The 17083-nt window shown below is 40.2% G+C and overlaps 1 protein-coding gene across 1 annotated transcript; it reads left to right on the forward strand.

Moving 5' to 3' along the window:
* LOC105929924 (phosphoinositide 3-kinase regulatory subunit 5) lies at positions 1-17083 on the forward strand. Its single transcript, XM_036148399.1, has 18 exons — positions 1-156; positions 2279-2381; positions 2813-2913; positions 3023-3091; positions 3263-3401; positions 6173-6242; positions 6334-6511; positions 6603-6771; positions 7321-7389; positions 7476-8266; positions 8376-8501; positions 13891-14025; positions 14113-14206; positions 14297-14373; positions 14483-14576; positions 14684-14763; positions 16275-16390; positions 16606-17083. The coding sequence occupies exons 1-18, from the start codon at positions 145-147 to the stop codon at positions 16751-16753; spliced, it is 2571 nt and encodes an 856-aa protein (XP_036004292.1). The 5' UTR covers positions 1-144; the 3' UTR covers positions 16754-17083.

Raw genomic sequence — 17083 nt, forward strand, 5'->3', positions numbered from 1 at the left:
GTTTTGCACCACTCTCTGTCTTGACTGCGCAGCTGGAGGGTCTGTTTTTGAACAGCATCAACACGGGAGGATGTGGTCTTGGTATTTCTCCCTGCCAGCGTCTCTCAGCTGTGGTTGATCCAGCTTGATCTAGGATACTTATTAATGCAATTAAAGGTAAGCGTTTTGCCTTTCTCAAATAATGCATCACCTTTGTAAAAAAAAAAAAAAGGGTATACTTTTGTGTCACATTCTTTCTAAATTGGGTTTTGTAAGTTACATTTCTGTTTTAAGTTTTATTATAGACCCTCTTTGCAGGAACAACAAGCCTCTTTCAAGTAGCTTACATCACATCAGCATAGTGTTTTTCAAGCTCTGCCTGTTTCCTGTTCCCCTTCTCATTATTTATGGCTCAATTTATTCAAAATGTCACATCTTTGTGTATGCTTTTAGTTAGCTTCTTTTGTGACTTAACTAATCAGTGTCTGCAACTGCAAGGCATTAAGCCTGATGATTTGCACCAGCCGCCGGCATTTTGCTTTGTGACAGGTCAGGCTTACGCAGAAGTGCCGGAACAATGCTTCCTGACTTACAATGGATAACCACCTGCTTCCTCACTGGACAATTTAGCGTCTGGCTAACTGAAGTGGGACATTTCATGTACCTTTGAGGACAGAGTGGCTGAAAATAGGAAATAAATGCAAGAACCATGCTTGATCTTGATTTCAAAATGCTGAGCGCCTGTGGCCATCGTAGAGGGGTGAAACAGTTGTCTTTGAGTAGAGAAGAACAGACAGAAACGTTTAAGTAAAACCAGTGGGAAGTGTTTGGAAATGGAAGATAAAAACAAAGAAGAGAAGCAGAAAAACTAATAAAAGTGAATAAAAAAATAGAATAAAACAGCAACAATGGGGGGGTGGTGGCCTAGTGGTTAGAGCACAGAGCTTCAGTCCCAGAGGCTCTGAGTTCAACTCCCGCAAGTTGCCATTCTGGTTCCCTGAGCAAGACCTTTAACCCCCAATTTGCTCCCCAGGCGCCGCACAGTGGTAGCCCACTGCTCCACAAGGGGATGGGTTAAGATCCAGAAGTGAATTTCTCCATTGTGAGATCAATAAAGTTCAATTATTCAATTATTATTATTCAATAAAGGCTTTATCCCTTTTCTGTTTACATCTAAGTCTTTAGAACCACTCTAAGTATCTGATCGGATGATCTGAGGGAATACGATGGCACACATGCAGTAGGTGCGGCTGTTCAGAACCTTAATTCAGAAATAAACCCAAAAAGTTAGAAAAATAATCTCATGTTTACTTGTACCAGTTAAAAAGCAAGTGGAGACGTTTTGTACTTAGCTATGAAAGATGGGCTAATTCTGAAAAGGTGAATGTAATCAAGAACCCATGTTTACAAAAGATTTATTACTGCCTCTGGATTTCTTATAGACAGAATAGACCTTAATTTTTGAAAACCACACAACTAGAAAAAGCTAATTTCATCACGTGGTTTATTTGATTTTGAAGTTAGCAGGATCTATTTTTAACCCCCAAGTATCTAAAATCCCTCAGAATTTCTTTTCCAAGTCATCATCAGATTTCAATGTCCAGCAGGTCAAACATGAAGGCTCACATATTCTTGCTTATAAACCGCAGGTCAGTTTAATTTTAATTCATTGGGGCCAGTCCTGGCTATTTTGATTTCGTCATGATCCAGTCATTGTGAGAGTGGTACACCAACCACAGCCTTTGAGAGAATAAGGCCAATATAATTCTAAAAAATTTCCGTTCTGCTTACTTACGTGTTGGTGCCTTTCGAGCTTACGAGTTAGTTTTATAGAAGACTTTTTTGGGGGATGTGAAAAGAAGTTGACCTTCTGCAGGATTAATTTCCATCCTAGGTCTGACTCATATCATCAGATGTCCACGTTGAATTTTAAGCAAAAAAAAAAAAAAAAAGTAGAAGTCGGTGCGTCTGCTTTCTGACAGCTCATCTCCGGTCCGCTCTGACGGTCTGTGACTCACTGATGGGAAGTGTCAGACTGGTTTCAGTGCTGACATCTTCGCCCGGACACTCGTGTTTTTGGATCTCTCTGCGTGTGAGCGAGGCCTTTTATCCTGGGTCAGGCATGTATTGTCTCTGGAACGGAGCAACAGCGATTATTATTTACTGACAACGACAGCAACAGGAAGTTGGGTCGACTGATGGGACCTTCTGGTTGACCAGGAACAGAGGCGAACAGAAAGGACTTCCTCTTGGTTTGTTTGCTTCTGATGCATATTTGGATGTCGGGATGATTTTGCAGAGGATGGAACAGAGCTCGTGCACCGAGGATCGCATCCAGCATAGCCTCGAGCGTTGCCTTTGCCACCTGGGAATCAACTCTCCCGACAAGCAGCTATGGAACGGTAAGATCACCAAACTATCCTTGATTTCCTTAGAGACGCAACATAAACGAGCGGTATGGCCAAGATGGACTGCCAGTGAAGGAGGTAAGAAGGAGGAAATTCCATAATAGATGGTGGTAAAGCTAGTGCAAGTGTAAATTCAGTTACATGTCCGACTAACCCGCTAGAGACTCATCTGGTTCCTAGAGAAAGAGGGAACTGAAAGTCATGACACATCAACAGAATCATGCAACGTCCGTTTTGAAATAACTAAAATAAAAAAAAAAATAATAGTTTCATTCATAAAGTCATCGAGAAGAGAAACTGGTGTGTGGATATCGGTGACATTCATATGAATCGCCAAACCATTACGGATTTACATTAGAATGAAACCTAAAAAGAAGAACCCGTGCCTCGGTTCAGGTTGTGTCTGTTTTTGTCTTTCGAACAAGCTGGACTCTGCATCAGCCGCTGGTGTTTGGAGGAACTTGTGAAGAGGCATCCGCACAACTTCCTCATCCTTCTGCAGAAAATACTGCAAAAAACAAAAGAGGTAAAAAAAAAAAAAAAAAAGCCACAACCAGCATCCCCCCCTCTGAAGTCACTGGTGTAATGTCAGAGGTGGCGGTCCGTTTCAGCTCAGATTTTCTATTCTTCTGCAGGTACTGAGGGACTGTCAGTATGAACTGGTCGTGCCCCTGACCCTCCTGTTCTCTGCGGCTCTTCTCAGAGTGAGTTTTAATCTTTTGTGCTCAGAATAGGAACAAGTGAGCACAGTTCCTTTTTTAAATTTTGTTTACGCGTTGAATCAGCATTTTCTTTCACAGCAAGCCATTTCTCTCTCTCTCTCTCTCTCTCTCTCTCTCTCTCTCTCTCTCTCTCTCTCTCTCTCTCTCTTATAGACCCCTCATTTACCTACCGACTGCAGTGTGCTGCAAGAGGCCTTCCTGTTGTTCCACCAGTTCCTGGCCTGGCCTGAACCTTGCAGCTCGGCCAGCAAAAGTTTGCTCACCATCATCGAGCTGGAGATTCGAGCACCAGGTTACACAAACTCCTACATAAATCTGTCGAGGAAAAGTATTTTTCCACCAGCGAATTTCATTTCGATTTACTTCTTTGCTGTACTTATCCATTTCAGATCATTAAACCCGTTTTAATACGGGACAAAAATAGGTAGAGTAAATGCAAAATTCTGTTTTCATATGATTCTTTCGGCAACGCCTTAAAGGACAAAATCTATTCAATCCTACCTGGCGTTATGTTAAACAGTAAATCATGAATTCATTGTTATTAACCACAGAGGTTCAAATTCGCTCGCCACACACAGACCCGGTTACACCTAGACCCGTGGAAAATCAATCAGAAAATCAATGAAATAGAATCTATCGGACAACATGAAGTACCACAGCATGCAACAGTGATGGACCTTCCCAGGAATGTTCAGCCTAACCAAATTACTCCAAGAGCACATGAAAGATTCATCCGGGAGGTCAATAAAGAGCCCTGGAACAACACATGAAGCTCTGTGGGCCTCAGTTAGGATCAGAGTTCACGATCCAATAATCAGGAGGGGAGAAAAGTGGAATCCATGCAAGAGTTCCAAGAAGATGAAATTACAACAACAACAAAAAGAACATCTTAATGATCCCCTAAACATTTGGGAAAATATTCGTTGGACTGACAAGGCTAAAGTGGAACCTTTTGGAAGGTGTGCTGACTGTTTAATCTGGTGAAAACCCAACACAGCATTTCAGAAACAGAACATCACATTGATACTGACGGTGTGAGGATCTTGGGCAGCAAAACCTGAAGGAGAAAGTCTGGCCATGGGTTTGTGATCCTACCATGAAGAGCACCTGGGTTGTGCCGCAGGACAAATGACTCAGAAAACACCAGCAGGCCCACCTCTGAATTATTCAAAATAAAGAAATGAAACAAAGATTTAGAATTGGCCTCATGAAGTCTGGATTTATATCCGACTGAGATGGATAGCCATTCTTTGTTGAGAATCCTTCTGTGCGTCTGCATTTAATCAATTCTGCAAAGCAGAGTCAGCCAAATTTCCTCCACCGTGATGTAAAAGACTGACTGCGGCACCAAGGGGTTGTAAAACCATCAAATATTACCTTTTCACACAGGACCAAGGTGGTTTGGATAACCCTTCTCTTCATTGAAAAACAGATTTTTACATTTACTCTTTGATATTTAAATGTGTTTGATGAGCTGAAGCATGTGTGACGCTAAATCAAAACCAGAAGAAATGGGTAAGGGGGAATTGCTTCTTTCACAGCACTATATATTGCAAGAACAAGTCACATTTTAACATGTTTAACAGACGTTGTTTATTCACCTATAACTCAAAGGGAGAGATAGTTATAATTTGCTCAAGATGTTTGAGACCAAAGGAAAAAAAGATTTGCTTGCTGGCAGTTGTAAACCAAACCAGTCCAAGCCAATGTCAGACATTGATATTTAGCTGAAGGAAACTATGACAAAAACGTTAGTTTTTTTAAAAGTTCATGTTGTTATTTAAAATACAGTTTTACATCAGTTTCTTGTTTGTAACACATCTAGAACTTTTTAAATATCAGTCACATTGCCTATGCTAATGGACCCCCACCGGATATACAAAATCTTCTAAATCTTTCTTCTAGCAAGGATTTTATTTAATGTCGCATTCTGGGTCAAAGGGTCTTGTCCAGAGATCACAGTCTGTGGGATTTAAACCGAGAACCCTTGAAGCCTCTCCAGGATGCCAGCACCCTCCTCTTTAATAGCCACTAGACCACCACTCTGCCAAACAGGAGTTTAGCTATAAAAAAATAAAAACTTACAAATCACCAAAACGTGACGCTGGTCATTGGTAAAGACTTAATGGGACAAATGAGATTTGATTAGAACAGAATAGAATAGAATATTCCTTTATAAGCGTCTCAGTGAAGGAGTTTGATGAACAGGTAGCAAAAAGGGAGTAAAAAGGGAAAACACAGACATACACCTAAAAAGTGGAAATAAGACTGTATAGTAATGTCAAATACACAAAATAAACTACTAAAGCTATAATATGTATTTATGCAATACTCTTTTTTTAGGGATGACATATTTTTTAAATGCATTGTTTCTAAATGTGCTTCACAAAGAGTTTTTCACACGTTCCCCTAGGTGGACAACAGCGTTTTGGCTTTTTATTTTGTATGACACAAAATAGTCAGGAAAAACAAGTTTATTCACGCAGCACATTTCAGCAACAAGACAATTCAAAGTGCTTTATGATGGACATTGGAAAAGAACACACATAAAAATGCACATTGCGGTAAATATTTAATGAAAACTACAGAATATTAAAATGTAGCCTCACATTTGCGCTCAGTATAATAAAAAACAAACTTGTTCCTCACATCTGCGGTTTCCGCATGTGTAGCCATGTGGACCAAAATCGCCAATTTAATAGTCCTCATGGGTCACAAACCTTAAAAGATTTGAAACATTTTATTTTTCTGATCCACAATACAGTAAACACACAATATTTGAATGGAACGAACAGAAGTGAAACGCATCAGTAAACCCTTGTAGACCTCAATCATGAAAGGATTCACATTGAACGGCAAACAATTTCCTAACACGTTTGGGTTGATTGTGTCTTATCTATGTGGTCTGGACAGATTGCTTTACGATTCTCCGCAACAAAAACAGAATACGGGTCACTGTCTCTCGCTTCATCTAGTCAGGTTAAACGAGAGGGTGCGGCCAAGCCTGTGCTTGAGTTGATGTTCACACTTTATTACCTTTTTTTTTTTTTTTTTTTTTTGCAGGGATCTCATTCCAACGATTGGTAAGGACAGAGCAGGCTATTTCCCCTGACGTTAACTGCTCTAGGACCATGTGAGTTCACAGTTGGGGTTCATAGTAATGAAGATGAAATTCCAGATTTAAAACAATAATATCTGTCAACGTTAATGGGTGTCTTCATCAGAATGGTGCTGTTGGTGAGCCCGGAGGCTGATGTCCCCCAGGAGGTCCAGTTGGCCTCTGAGCAGCTCAGTGCCATCCATTACTCCAGCAGAAACATCGTCACATCTCTTATCCTGCACAGCTTTCAGGCGGCGTTTGGGACCAAACAGGACATGCAGGCGCTCCACGCTGCCCTGCAGGTGGATAACAACCACGATGGATCACATTGCAGCAGTAGCCCCACCTTGTTCTCGTCTTTTTCAAAGCGCATACATCTCAATTTCATTCCAGAAAAAGGAGCTGTATGTGCTGGAGCAGATGTTGGAGACGATAACTGGCAGCATGGAGGCAGCGGCCTCTGTGGCAGATTATACGGCTGCTAGGAGCAGCGTACTCCACAGCTTGGAGAAGCTCAGAGAAGGTCTTGCGGTCCCCTCTGGTGAATGCTGCTCAGAAACGGGTAAGGCACGGAACACCGAACACATAAACGGTGTCTCGAAAGTATTCATAGCATTTTGACGTTTCCTAAATTAGCCACAAACTATAATGTATTTTATTGGTTGTCCATAGGTCAAATAGTCTGTAAAATGTTTACCAATACAAAACTTTGACATGCATTCAGAATCAGAACCCGCTTTCACTGCAGTTACAACACGGAGTGTTTTTGGGGTATTTCTCTACCAGCTTTGCAAATCTAAGCACTAATGCTTTTGCCCCTACTTCTTTGCACAATAGCTCGATCTCGGTCAGATTTGATGGGCAGCGTCTGTGAGCATCAAGTCTTGCCAGAGTGTTTCCATTAGGATTTAGCTCGGGCTTTGACTGGGCCGCTCTAAAACATCACTACGTTTTGACCCAAAGCATTCCAGTGTAGCTGTGAAGGGCATCATAAGTTGTTCAGTGTGTCAAGTGTCACTTTGTTTTGTTTTTTCAAAACTCTAAAATCAACTTAGAATAATATTTATGTTCTCATTGTTTGTTTCATCAAACCACGTCCTTCTCGTTTTAGAATCTGTAGATATCCTAAAACTGCCCTATCCCAAATGTCACACATGCCGATGGGAGGACGATAACTTTGGTAATTAAAAAAAAATCATCTACCCTTAGCTACTGTGCATCAGCATCCCTTCTTTGACTCTTATTCCATTCTCCTTCTTCACGTAGATGCTCTGAAAGACCTTCTTTCCGTCGACTCTGACCTGGATTCCCCGCCAGAATGTTTCCCCAAAATAGACGAGGACGATACTATTGACACCAGCGTAGATGAGGAAGACGAGGTGGATGATCAGTTTCAAAGCCATCGCATCTCCACCGCCTCGTCTTCCTCCAGGGACTCCACCTTTTCAGGGTACTCTCTTTCCTCCAGCTGGTCGGTGCCCTCCACGTCGTCGGGAGTGGAAAGCGACTTCAGTGAGGACGCAGCACACGAGGACGCGGAGGAAGGACAAGGTAGCCATCTTAGGGTGAGAAAAAAACCCAAGAAAAAGTCAAAATCCCTCCTGGGTTTAGAGCGCTTCTCCATGCTCTTCAAGACCCCCCACAGTCCAAACACTTGCCGCCGTGTCCGGAGCATGGGCTACAATGGGGATATCACCAAAGACTACCTAATGACGGGGGCACAGCTCAAACATTCAGGGACTGCCACGAGACACCTTCGTCCTCCGAACGTGTCGACGGCAGATCCCTCCTCTCCCCAGAGGCACGTCTGTGTTCGCAGGAGGCCGATTCTGAGCTGCGACGAAGGGAATGAGGCAGAAGCACTGACCGTTGTCAAGGTGGTTGCGTTCGGGACTGACAGAGAGGCTGGGAGGCTCGCTCGGGCGTACAGTGACCTGCAGCAGAAAGAGAGAAAGTGTCCCCAACTCACGAGGACGTGCAAGCTGCAGTTTTACTTTGTCCCCACCAAGCAGAGAACAGCAAGTCCAGGAGGAGGACACACGTCCACAGAAGGGCAGGTACTGCAGCCTCCCTGCCTATGTGATACATTTAACCAAGACTTTTTAGGACATTTACTTCATGTGAACTTTTAAAGGCATTTCACTTCATGTTTCTTCATTGTGACAGGAGTCAAACGCCCAGGAAGGGGAGGATAGCACAACAGACATAGCACAGATGTTGGGCCTGATGGATCCTTGGTACGAGCGTAATGTCCTTAGTCTGCTCAGCTTGTCCTCTGAAGTGCTCTGTGAGGTAAATAACACCAGTATTATCATTCTTCTAGAGAAGGCAATATACCAGGAGTTTGTTTTTTAAACTGAAAGCAAATCTAGCTATAAAAGCTTGATCATGGTTCAGATACCGCAGACAAAAGGTGTGAGATTGAAGTTTCATTATTTCCACTGCAACGGAGTAGAGTAGCTGTCCAAAATCTTGTATATGCACGGTGCCTATCACATTTTTAGGTAGCTACCCCTGGTAAAAATGTTCAAAATTCAGGAGGAATCCATAGCTTTCTCTTCCGCTCGCTTATAAATATGACTTTAAAGAGAGGACCATCTATTTCAGCCACTGGAGCCATATTTATCTTGCCTCCGTGCGCAGCGAGGATCAACTTTTCAGCAACAAGCCATCTACGTAGTGTAAAATAGAGGAAGGATGTTTGAAAATGCACATTCTTTTCAAAGGCCCCCGGGGACATTGTTTGAGTGCATGACATAATAAACTCTGTCAAATTCCAGCAGAATTTAAATTAAAAAAATCTCCTGGACTCTAAAGTAAACCGAGAATGCATCGTTATTGTTTCTTTAAGCAGTATAATGATCCAAAATATGCTGCCAAATTAACAAAGAAGTGGTTCACCAGTTGCAAGTTAAGTTAAACATGAATTTTTGGTAAAACGATAGTTTTTACCAGTGTTGTATAAAGTACTGAAATCTCGGAGTCAAGTAAAAGCATGGGTAGCTCTCCAAAATAGTCCAAAAAAAAGTAAAAAAAAAAATATGACTTTGGTAAAAGTCCAAGTCACTGACTGAAATGTTACTTGAGTAAAAGTCTTAAAGTATCTGAAATGTCTTGTACTTAAGTATGAAAATTACTGTAAAAAGAGATTTACTCAAGTAATATAATAAAAAGTATAAGTAAAAAGTAAAACAAAGCAAATGCAGTTTGAATAACATTGTTTAGATTTTGGTAAACTTTGAAAGTCAAATTCACTTAAAATAATATAAACAACCTAGTGCAGGAGAAATTTAGAGCAAGTTTAGACAGAAAATACAACCTTTTTGTAAGCTTTCAGTTTTCCTTCTTGATGTAATGTCAATGCTATGCGCTTTAAAATTGTACACAACCAAGTGCAGGCAAAATTTAGACCAGGGGGTGTATACTAAGAACATGGTTAAGTGATAAACCAGGCTTAGTTAACAGGAAGTGGTAAACCTGCTAATAGATACACCTGCAGGTATCATTTAGTTAACAAAATTAGGACTCTCTGCTATTAGATGCTTTACCGATACCACAAGGTTAATTTAACCTGTTTTACCACTGAATAAGCTTCTTATGCTATTGGTGGAGATGAACAAGCCGAGGCAAGATTCAGTCAATCAGTAGGTGGGGTCAAAACACTTGCGTGAGTCTCTCTCTCTCTCTCTCTCTTTCTCTCTTTTTTTTTTTGTAACGAGTAACTAAACCAAACATTGAAAATGTATCAGAGTAAAAGTATGCAATTATGTTAGAAAATATAGTGTAGTAAAAGTAAAAGTTATCAAAAAATCTTAAACTCGAGAAAAGTATAAAGTACTCCAAAATATACTTAAGTATTTTTTCCTTTGTTACTATACAACACTGCTTTTTACACATCTTTTTTAGGGGTGCCAGTAAACGTAGCACCTGCTGTTGTACCTACTGCACAAGTAAACCTGCAAGCATCAGCGTAAGTCATAAAGCATGAAAACAAATGAGTGCATGTTACCCAGTAGATATGCAGATACAAAGCTGCCAAATAAACGTCTCTTGTCACTGCAGTTGATAAGACGACACAGTGTGGTTACGCCTTGTGGCAAGAGATGATCATGCCGTCAAACAGGACTTTCACTTTCATGGCAAAAAGGTTTTCGGCATCAGTAATCTGCAGATGCAAACAGCTACCACACCAACAATTTGCACGTCTCGTGCCGAGTTTGGGTGAACTCTGCACGCACAACCCGCAATATGAAATGGGTTTGATAACAGTCATCAAACTTCCCCTTTTTGTGCTCTATAAAGACGTTTGACCCTTGCTGTATTTACCGATCTTGCTAAAGGCTGTGAGGTTCTTATCATAATGCAAACACCATAACTAGAAACTAGGCCTGACAACAAGCAATTTCTTTAACTTGCAACTTTTTGAAGCGTGTTTGCTTAGACAGAACCCATGCTGCACATATGATTCAACTCACTGCAATCTATAAAGCTTACAATGGCTTTTTTTTTTTTTTTTTTTGCACAAACATAGACTAATACACTTTTGAGTGTTTATTTTTGACAGCCATCTTGTCCCATACACTGAGACAACTTTTATAGATTTTCTGAAATTTGACGTAACTCCAAAGCCAGTGTGAAATTCTTAAAAGCAAGGCAAGGCAAGACAAGTTTATTTGTATTGCATAGTTTAGTAGCAAGAACATTCAAAGTGATTTACTTACAATCTAAGAAAAGAAAACATTACATTGTGGTGGAACAGTAGCAGTAGGTCCGGATATAAGATAAGTTAGATTACAGACTAAAACAATAAAATTCAAAGGTAACTCTAAAAAAAATTTTTTTTAACCTTGATTTAAAGGAACTGAGGCTTTCTGCACTTTTACAGTTTTCTGGAAGTTTGTTCCAGATAAGTGGATCATAGGAACTAAATGCTGCTTCTCTGTGTTTGGTTCTGGTTCTGGGTATACAGAGTAGATTTGAGCCAGGAGACCTTAATGGTCTGGAGGGTTGATACACTGATAACAAGTCAGGGATTTATAGACTAACAGAAGTATTTTAAAGTCTATTCTCTGAGACACAGGGAGCCAGTGTAAGGACTTTAGAACTGGGGTGATATGCTCTACTTTCTTAGTCTTAGTGAGGACGCGGGCAGCAGCGTTGGATCACCTGAAGTTGTCTGATCCACTTTTCAGCCAAACTTGTGAAAACACCGTTGCAGTAATTGATTCCACTAAAGATAAACACATGGATTAGTTTTTCTAGATCCTGCTGAGACATTCGTTTTTAATCCTGGAAATGTTATTTAGGTAGTTGAAGGCCGACTTTGTATTTGTGTTTAGATGCTTTTGGACGTTCAGGCCAAGATTCCGTTTTCTGATCTTTGGTTACGACCCGAAGCTGCTGAAGCTTGATTTCTTCTCTATTGGTCCAAAAATTCTAACTTCAGTTTTGTTTTTATTCAACTGCAGAACATTTTGGCACATCCATGTGTTAATTTCCTCTAAGAATTTTCTCAGCACTTGAATGGGTTCATAGTCACCTGGTGACATGGTGATGTAGAGCTGTATGTCGTCTGCATAGTTATGGTAGCTGATGTTGTTTTTTATTATCTGAGCTAAAGGGAGTATGTAGATATTGAATGGATGGGACCCAGGATGGACCCTAGAGGAACATCACATGTGATTTTTGTCATCTCTGATGTAAAGTTACCTACTGACACATAAAAGTCCCTGTTCTTTAAGTGGGATTTAAACCAGTGGAGTGCTGTACCAGAGAGGCCGACCCAGTTCTCCAGGCGTTCTAACAGGATGGAGTGATCAACAGTATCAAATGCTGCACTGAGGTCAATAGAACCAGCACGGTGGTTCTTCCACAGTCTGTATTTATATGGATGTCATTAAACACCTTGATAAGGGCGGTCTCTGTACTGTGGTGAGCACGGAAACCTGACTGGAAAACGTCAAATCGGCTGGTCGTTGTTAAGAAGGTGTTTAATTGTTGAAATACAGCTTTTTCAATAATCTTACTGATAAAGGGGAGGTTTGAGATGGGCCTGTAGTTCTGGAGTAGAAGTTTGTCTAAATTGTTCTTTTTCAGCAGTGGTTAGATTATTGCTGTTTTTAGGGACTGGGGGAAAACACCTGACAGAAGGGACGTGTTTATTATCTGAGTCAACTCAGACGCTATGACAGGTAAAACTTTCTTAAAGAAAACTGTGGGTAGAACATCAAGGCAGTTGGAGGAGGAACTTAACTGCTGAATGATCTCCTCTAAGCTTTTGTGGTTTAATGGGCTGAATTGAGACATTTTGTCAAGATAAGTTCTAGTTGGATCCAGCTTTGGTTCTGAATTTGATATGGATGTACAGACTGATCCTCTGATCTTTAGGATTTCTCAGTAAAGAAGTTAGCAAATTCATTGCAGGCCCTGGTGGAACACAGTTCAGAAGTAACAGACGCAGGAGGATTTGTTAACCTGTCAATGGTGGCAAATAAGACACGAGCGTTATTTATGTTTTTGTTGATGATCTCAGAGAAGAAAGATTCACTCGCATTTTCAGCTGCAAATTATATCTGTAAAGCCTCTATAGATGTCATAGTGAACCTGGAGTCTCGTCTTTCTCCCCCTGCATTCAGCTTTTCGACACTCCCTTTTTTCACTTCTAACAGCTGGAGAACTTCTCCGCTTAGATTTTTTTCTTCCCAGAAACAACCTTCACTTTAATTGGAGCAAAGCAGTCAATGTTGTCTGAAACTTTAGACTGAAAGTCATATACTAGTTTATCCACTGAGTTGCAGGAAAAAGTTTACCCATTTTGAAATCAGGTTTGTAATAACATTGATATACTAATACAACTGTTGTACACCTTGATACTGCTAAAACGCCCATGCCTACTGAAAATTAACTTAATTAATTAAACTTAATTAAAAAAAATGTATACAATACCAGTTGAAACTTTGGTCTCACTTTTGTCATTCAATGGCTTTTCCTTATTTTTGTGATTTTCTTTGTTTCTTTTTTTGTGTCCTGTCAGGCAATGTGGCATTAAGAGTTCTCTTAATGCCAAAAAGAGCCCAACAGATTTTACTTTTGCAAGTGGAGCCTAACTGCTTTAGCCATTGTGCTCCGCTTGATTTATAGGCAATTTTGGTTAGAATTTATGCAGGGAGATGTTAAATGGACACAGAAATAGGAAGATAGAAGAAGAAGGAAAAAAGTAGAGAAACAGATTAAACTAAAAGCCAGAAGGGAGAAAAGGTGAAGAAAGGTGAGAAAAGGGAGAGAGCAGTACAGCATCCTCTGAGTCTGCTTCTACACCTTCAAAGAGAGATATAAAAAGAACAGCAAAACCAACGAAGAGGTGTTACAAGTAAAACCCTCATTACTATCACTGAAAAACATACAGATATTATTTAATACATGTATAAAGTGACAACTAAAGATAATCAGGGCTTTCTGTATAGAAGCGGATCTGTAAGTACCTAAATCCAGGCACCTTTTTGTGATTTTCAACATTGCAGATACATATTGAAGACAGCAAAACTATGACTCAAAATATAGGGTATATATATATATATATATAGAAGTATGTACCAAACACAAAATGACGTACAATGAAACTGTGAAATAACTCAGAACATGATACATAACGCAACGTTTCTCCTAACTTCCCACGACTCAGGCTGCTCCCAAGGATGACGACGTCTCCACCAACGCTAACAGCATGGAGCATCGTCTTCCCCTGCTGGCCGACTTGGTGCTCTATTACTGCCGACACGCGGATCAGCCCGTTCTGGTGCAGCTCTACCAGGCTGAGGTCAGACGACAACCTCACAGGGCAGCATTTACAGGACGTGTTGACCCGCTCCCGCTTTAAAACCTTCTGGTTCCTTCCTTCACACAGCTGACCCTGGCAGGGGGAGAGAGGAGAAAGGAAGTGTTCATTCATTCCTTGGAGCTCGGACACACAGCTGGGGCCAGAGCCGTCAAGGCCATGGGTCAGTCAGGCTAGGCACACCATGCACAGACAAAAGCAACAAAAATACATGTTTGCATCTAGATTCATATGTGCTGTATTGTTTCTGAAGGGGCTGTGAGCAAAAGGTTGGGAATTGATGAAGAGTGGGAGGCTGTTCCTCTCACACTGAGTGTGGCCTACAACAAGGTATTGTTTCTTTACATAGACTTCCTGCTTTTCAAACAACAATAATACACATTTCTATTTCTACCAGCCTCAACTAATCCTAACTGTTTCCTGTTTGTCATGAGTACAGGTGGCTGTCAGTGGGAGGAGTCGGTGGATCCACAAAGAGGTGGTCTGCACGTCGATTAACCTTCAAAAAACTTGCAGAAATTCTGAGAACCTGGGTCAGTTTGGTCTGCTGCCTGACCAAAACTCCTCCGCTTCAGCTTCTAGTCAAAGCGCTTTAAGTTCACTTTCTGCTTTATTGTTTGTGTTTTGCTCCTCTATCCAGATTCTAAAGAGGGCCTGCAGTTGACGATGACAGAGGTTCTGAAGAAGCCCAACTCCAAATCTAAGAAGGGTTATAACCAGGTAAAGGATAGTTTCTATTTGCAATCTTTCATGCACCATCCAAATTTGAAGCTAAGACCAAGACTTTTCTGTAAAACTAATTAAACTCACTTCAGAACCTGTTTTTCAACTATAGAACAATATGCCATGGTCAATTTTTTTATATTTTTATCTTTTTTTTTTTGTAGATCATCATTTAATCCAGATCAAATCTAGCCTCCCAAAAACAAGCTTCAATGCACACATGCAGCTTAGTGACATTACATGAGACATACGGCAACTGATCAGAGTTTTTTTTTCCTCCTCATTTTTCTGCTTCATCCCTCTGTATTTGCATGGTTTTTAACCAAATTCCATCTTTAAAGGTGTTTACTTGCACTCTGTACGGCTACAGCCAAATGTGCAAGCCATTCCCCTGAGCAACGTTTTGGTGAATACACAGAAAAGACAGCTGTGCCTTCTGGTCTTGAAAACGCAAAAATCATGGTTGAAAAGTGGACAACGAAAAGCATAAAGACGTTTAAGGATTTTGAGACGTGGGTCAAAGGATTTGATCAACCAAACGTTCATGATTAGGCCAAATTTGGTTAGGACCAATCTGCTAAAAAGGTGCCTGTGCAAATGCTAAGTTATCCCGGTCATGACAACAGCAAACAGGATTAAATCAGAGGCCTTTTGAAAGTTTGCTTGCCTCCGATTTAAGCCTGTTTGCTGTCAATCTAGTAGACAGATAGTTCACATTAAGTTGATTTTGAAAGTCCCAACAATGTTTCCTGCAGAGCTGCTGCATATGTCAAAATGATCACTGACAGATAATATAATATAATATAATATAATATAATATAATATAATATAATATAATATAATATAATATAATATAATATAATATAATATAATATAATATAATATAATATAATATAATATAATTATATTAGTTAGTTAGTTAGCAGAATTTGCCGTCCAATCACATTATGACTTAAAAAGTTACAAGCACAGTAACAATAACTTGTTTTATTACTGGCAAATATACACGGAAACCAATGAGATGGAAATGATCAATCAGAAATATGTGTGGATTAGCTTGAGTTAGATTTCTGAAGTAGATCATTGCCGTTGTCACCATTGGATTCGGCTTCTTTGTATACAGTTTTATATCATCATAGTTAGGAGGTCTTCAAAGTTTAGCTCTGGCTCAAACATGTGAGGGCGAACCCCTTGTAACTCAAATCCTTCAGAATCTACGTCAAAGTCTGTCAAAAGTCACTTGTTTGCCACGATGTCTAGTGATGATAACTAAGCGGTTCAGTTCTTGTGATGTCATCAACCCAAACACAAACAAATTAAACTTTGCTGTTTTTTCTTCATTTCACTTTATACAAATGTGTTTTTTAATTTGCAAAATCTTGCAGTGGAAATTCAAACTTCATAAACCAGTGGCATTTTTATCCTCGATGTGCATTTAGTGGTGAAAAATAAATACGCCTCTGGACAGTTTTTTTAACAAAACCTACTGACTCTTGTGCTTGGAGCAGATCTTCATATCAGAATTAAAGGTGGACAAGGTTCAAGTGATTGCTCAGGAGGATGGGACCACGTTTGCTGTTTGTCTGGATCAAGACAAAAAGACATTCATCCAGAGTGTCAAAAGGTAACGCAGTTGAGCATTAGGTTTGGATTCTTTTCAAAAAAAGCCGAATATTTTATTATTATTATTATTATTTTATCCTCGCACCAACCTTACAAAAGATAAAGAAAGGAAAGTGTACATTGTTAAAGTGTATTTCAGACACGTGTGTAACATACAAAACTCAGCAGGGATACAAAGATATATAACCTGGCAGTAATTCTGTGTCCTGTCTTTAGGTGTGAGGTGTCCATGTGCAGCAAGCCAGGCAGCAGTTCGGACTGGAAGTCCTACAAAACACTACCGGGCCAAATCCAACCCCTGAACCCGTCGTTCTGCTCTCTGCTCTGCCTTCCGATCACCTCTTTCTCTACCTATTGTCAGTGATCCGCCTGATACAGCACTGTCTGGGGGGAAATTAAAGTATGGGGACAGGGTCCAGGAACATTTAATTTCAAGAAACGGGTGATGATTTATCATTTTATGATGTTGATATGTACATATCAGAATTTTTGAAAGAATACTAACCAGTTTGTAATACCCTTTGATGCTTTAATTCAAGAAAACAAGACACAATTTGTATTTTTCACTGTCTGGGACAATAATTTTTATAACATTTTGTGCTCAAATTGCATCTCTTTAGATAGCAAAGCTCACATTTTTTCTAGATGTAGTAATTGTAAATTACACAACAACTCAGATAAAGACGACAATGAA

This window comes from Fundulus heteroclitus, chromosome 16, assembly GCF_011125445.2.
Source record: "Fundulus heteroclitus isolate FHET01 chromosome 16, MU-UCD_Fhet_4.1, whole genome shotgun sequence".
NCBI classification, from domain to species: Eukaryota; Metazoa; Chordata; class Actinopteri; order Cyprinodontiformes; family Fundulidae; genus Fundulus; species Fundulus heteroclitus.

What these genes read in the sequence shown, in the direction of transcription:
- LOC105929924 (XM_036148399.1), top strand. An exon ending in TCTCTGCGGCTCTTCTCAGA is followed by an intron (nt 3,092 to 3,262) that starts GTGAGTTTTAAT and finishes TCTCTCTTATAG; the next exon opens with ACCCCTCATTTACCTACCGA. An exon ending in TTCATCCAGAGTGTCAAAAG is followed by an intron (nt 16,391 to 16,605) that starts GTAACGCAGTTG and finishes TCCTGTCTTTAG; the next exon opens with GTGTGAGGTGTCCATGTGCA.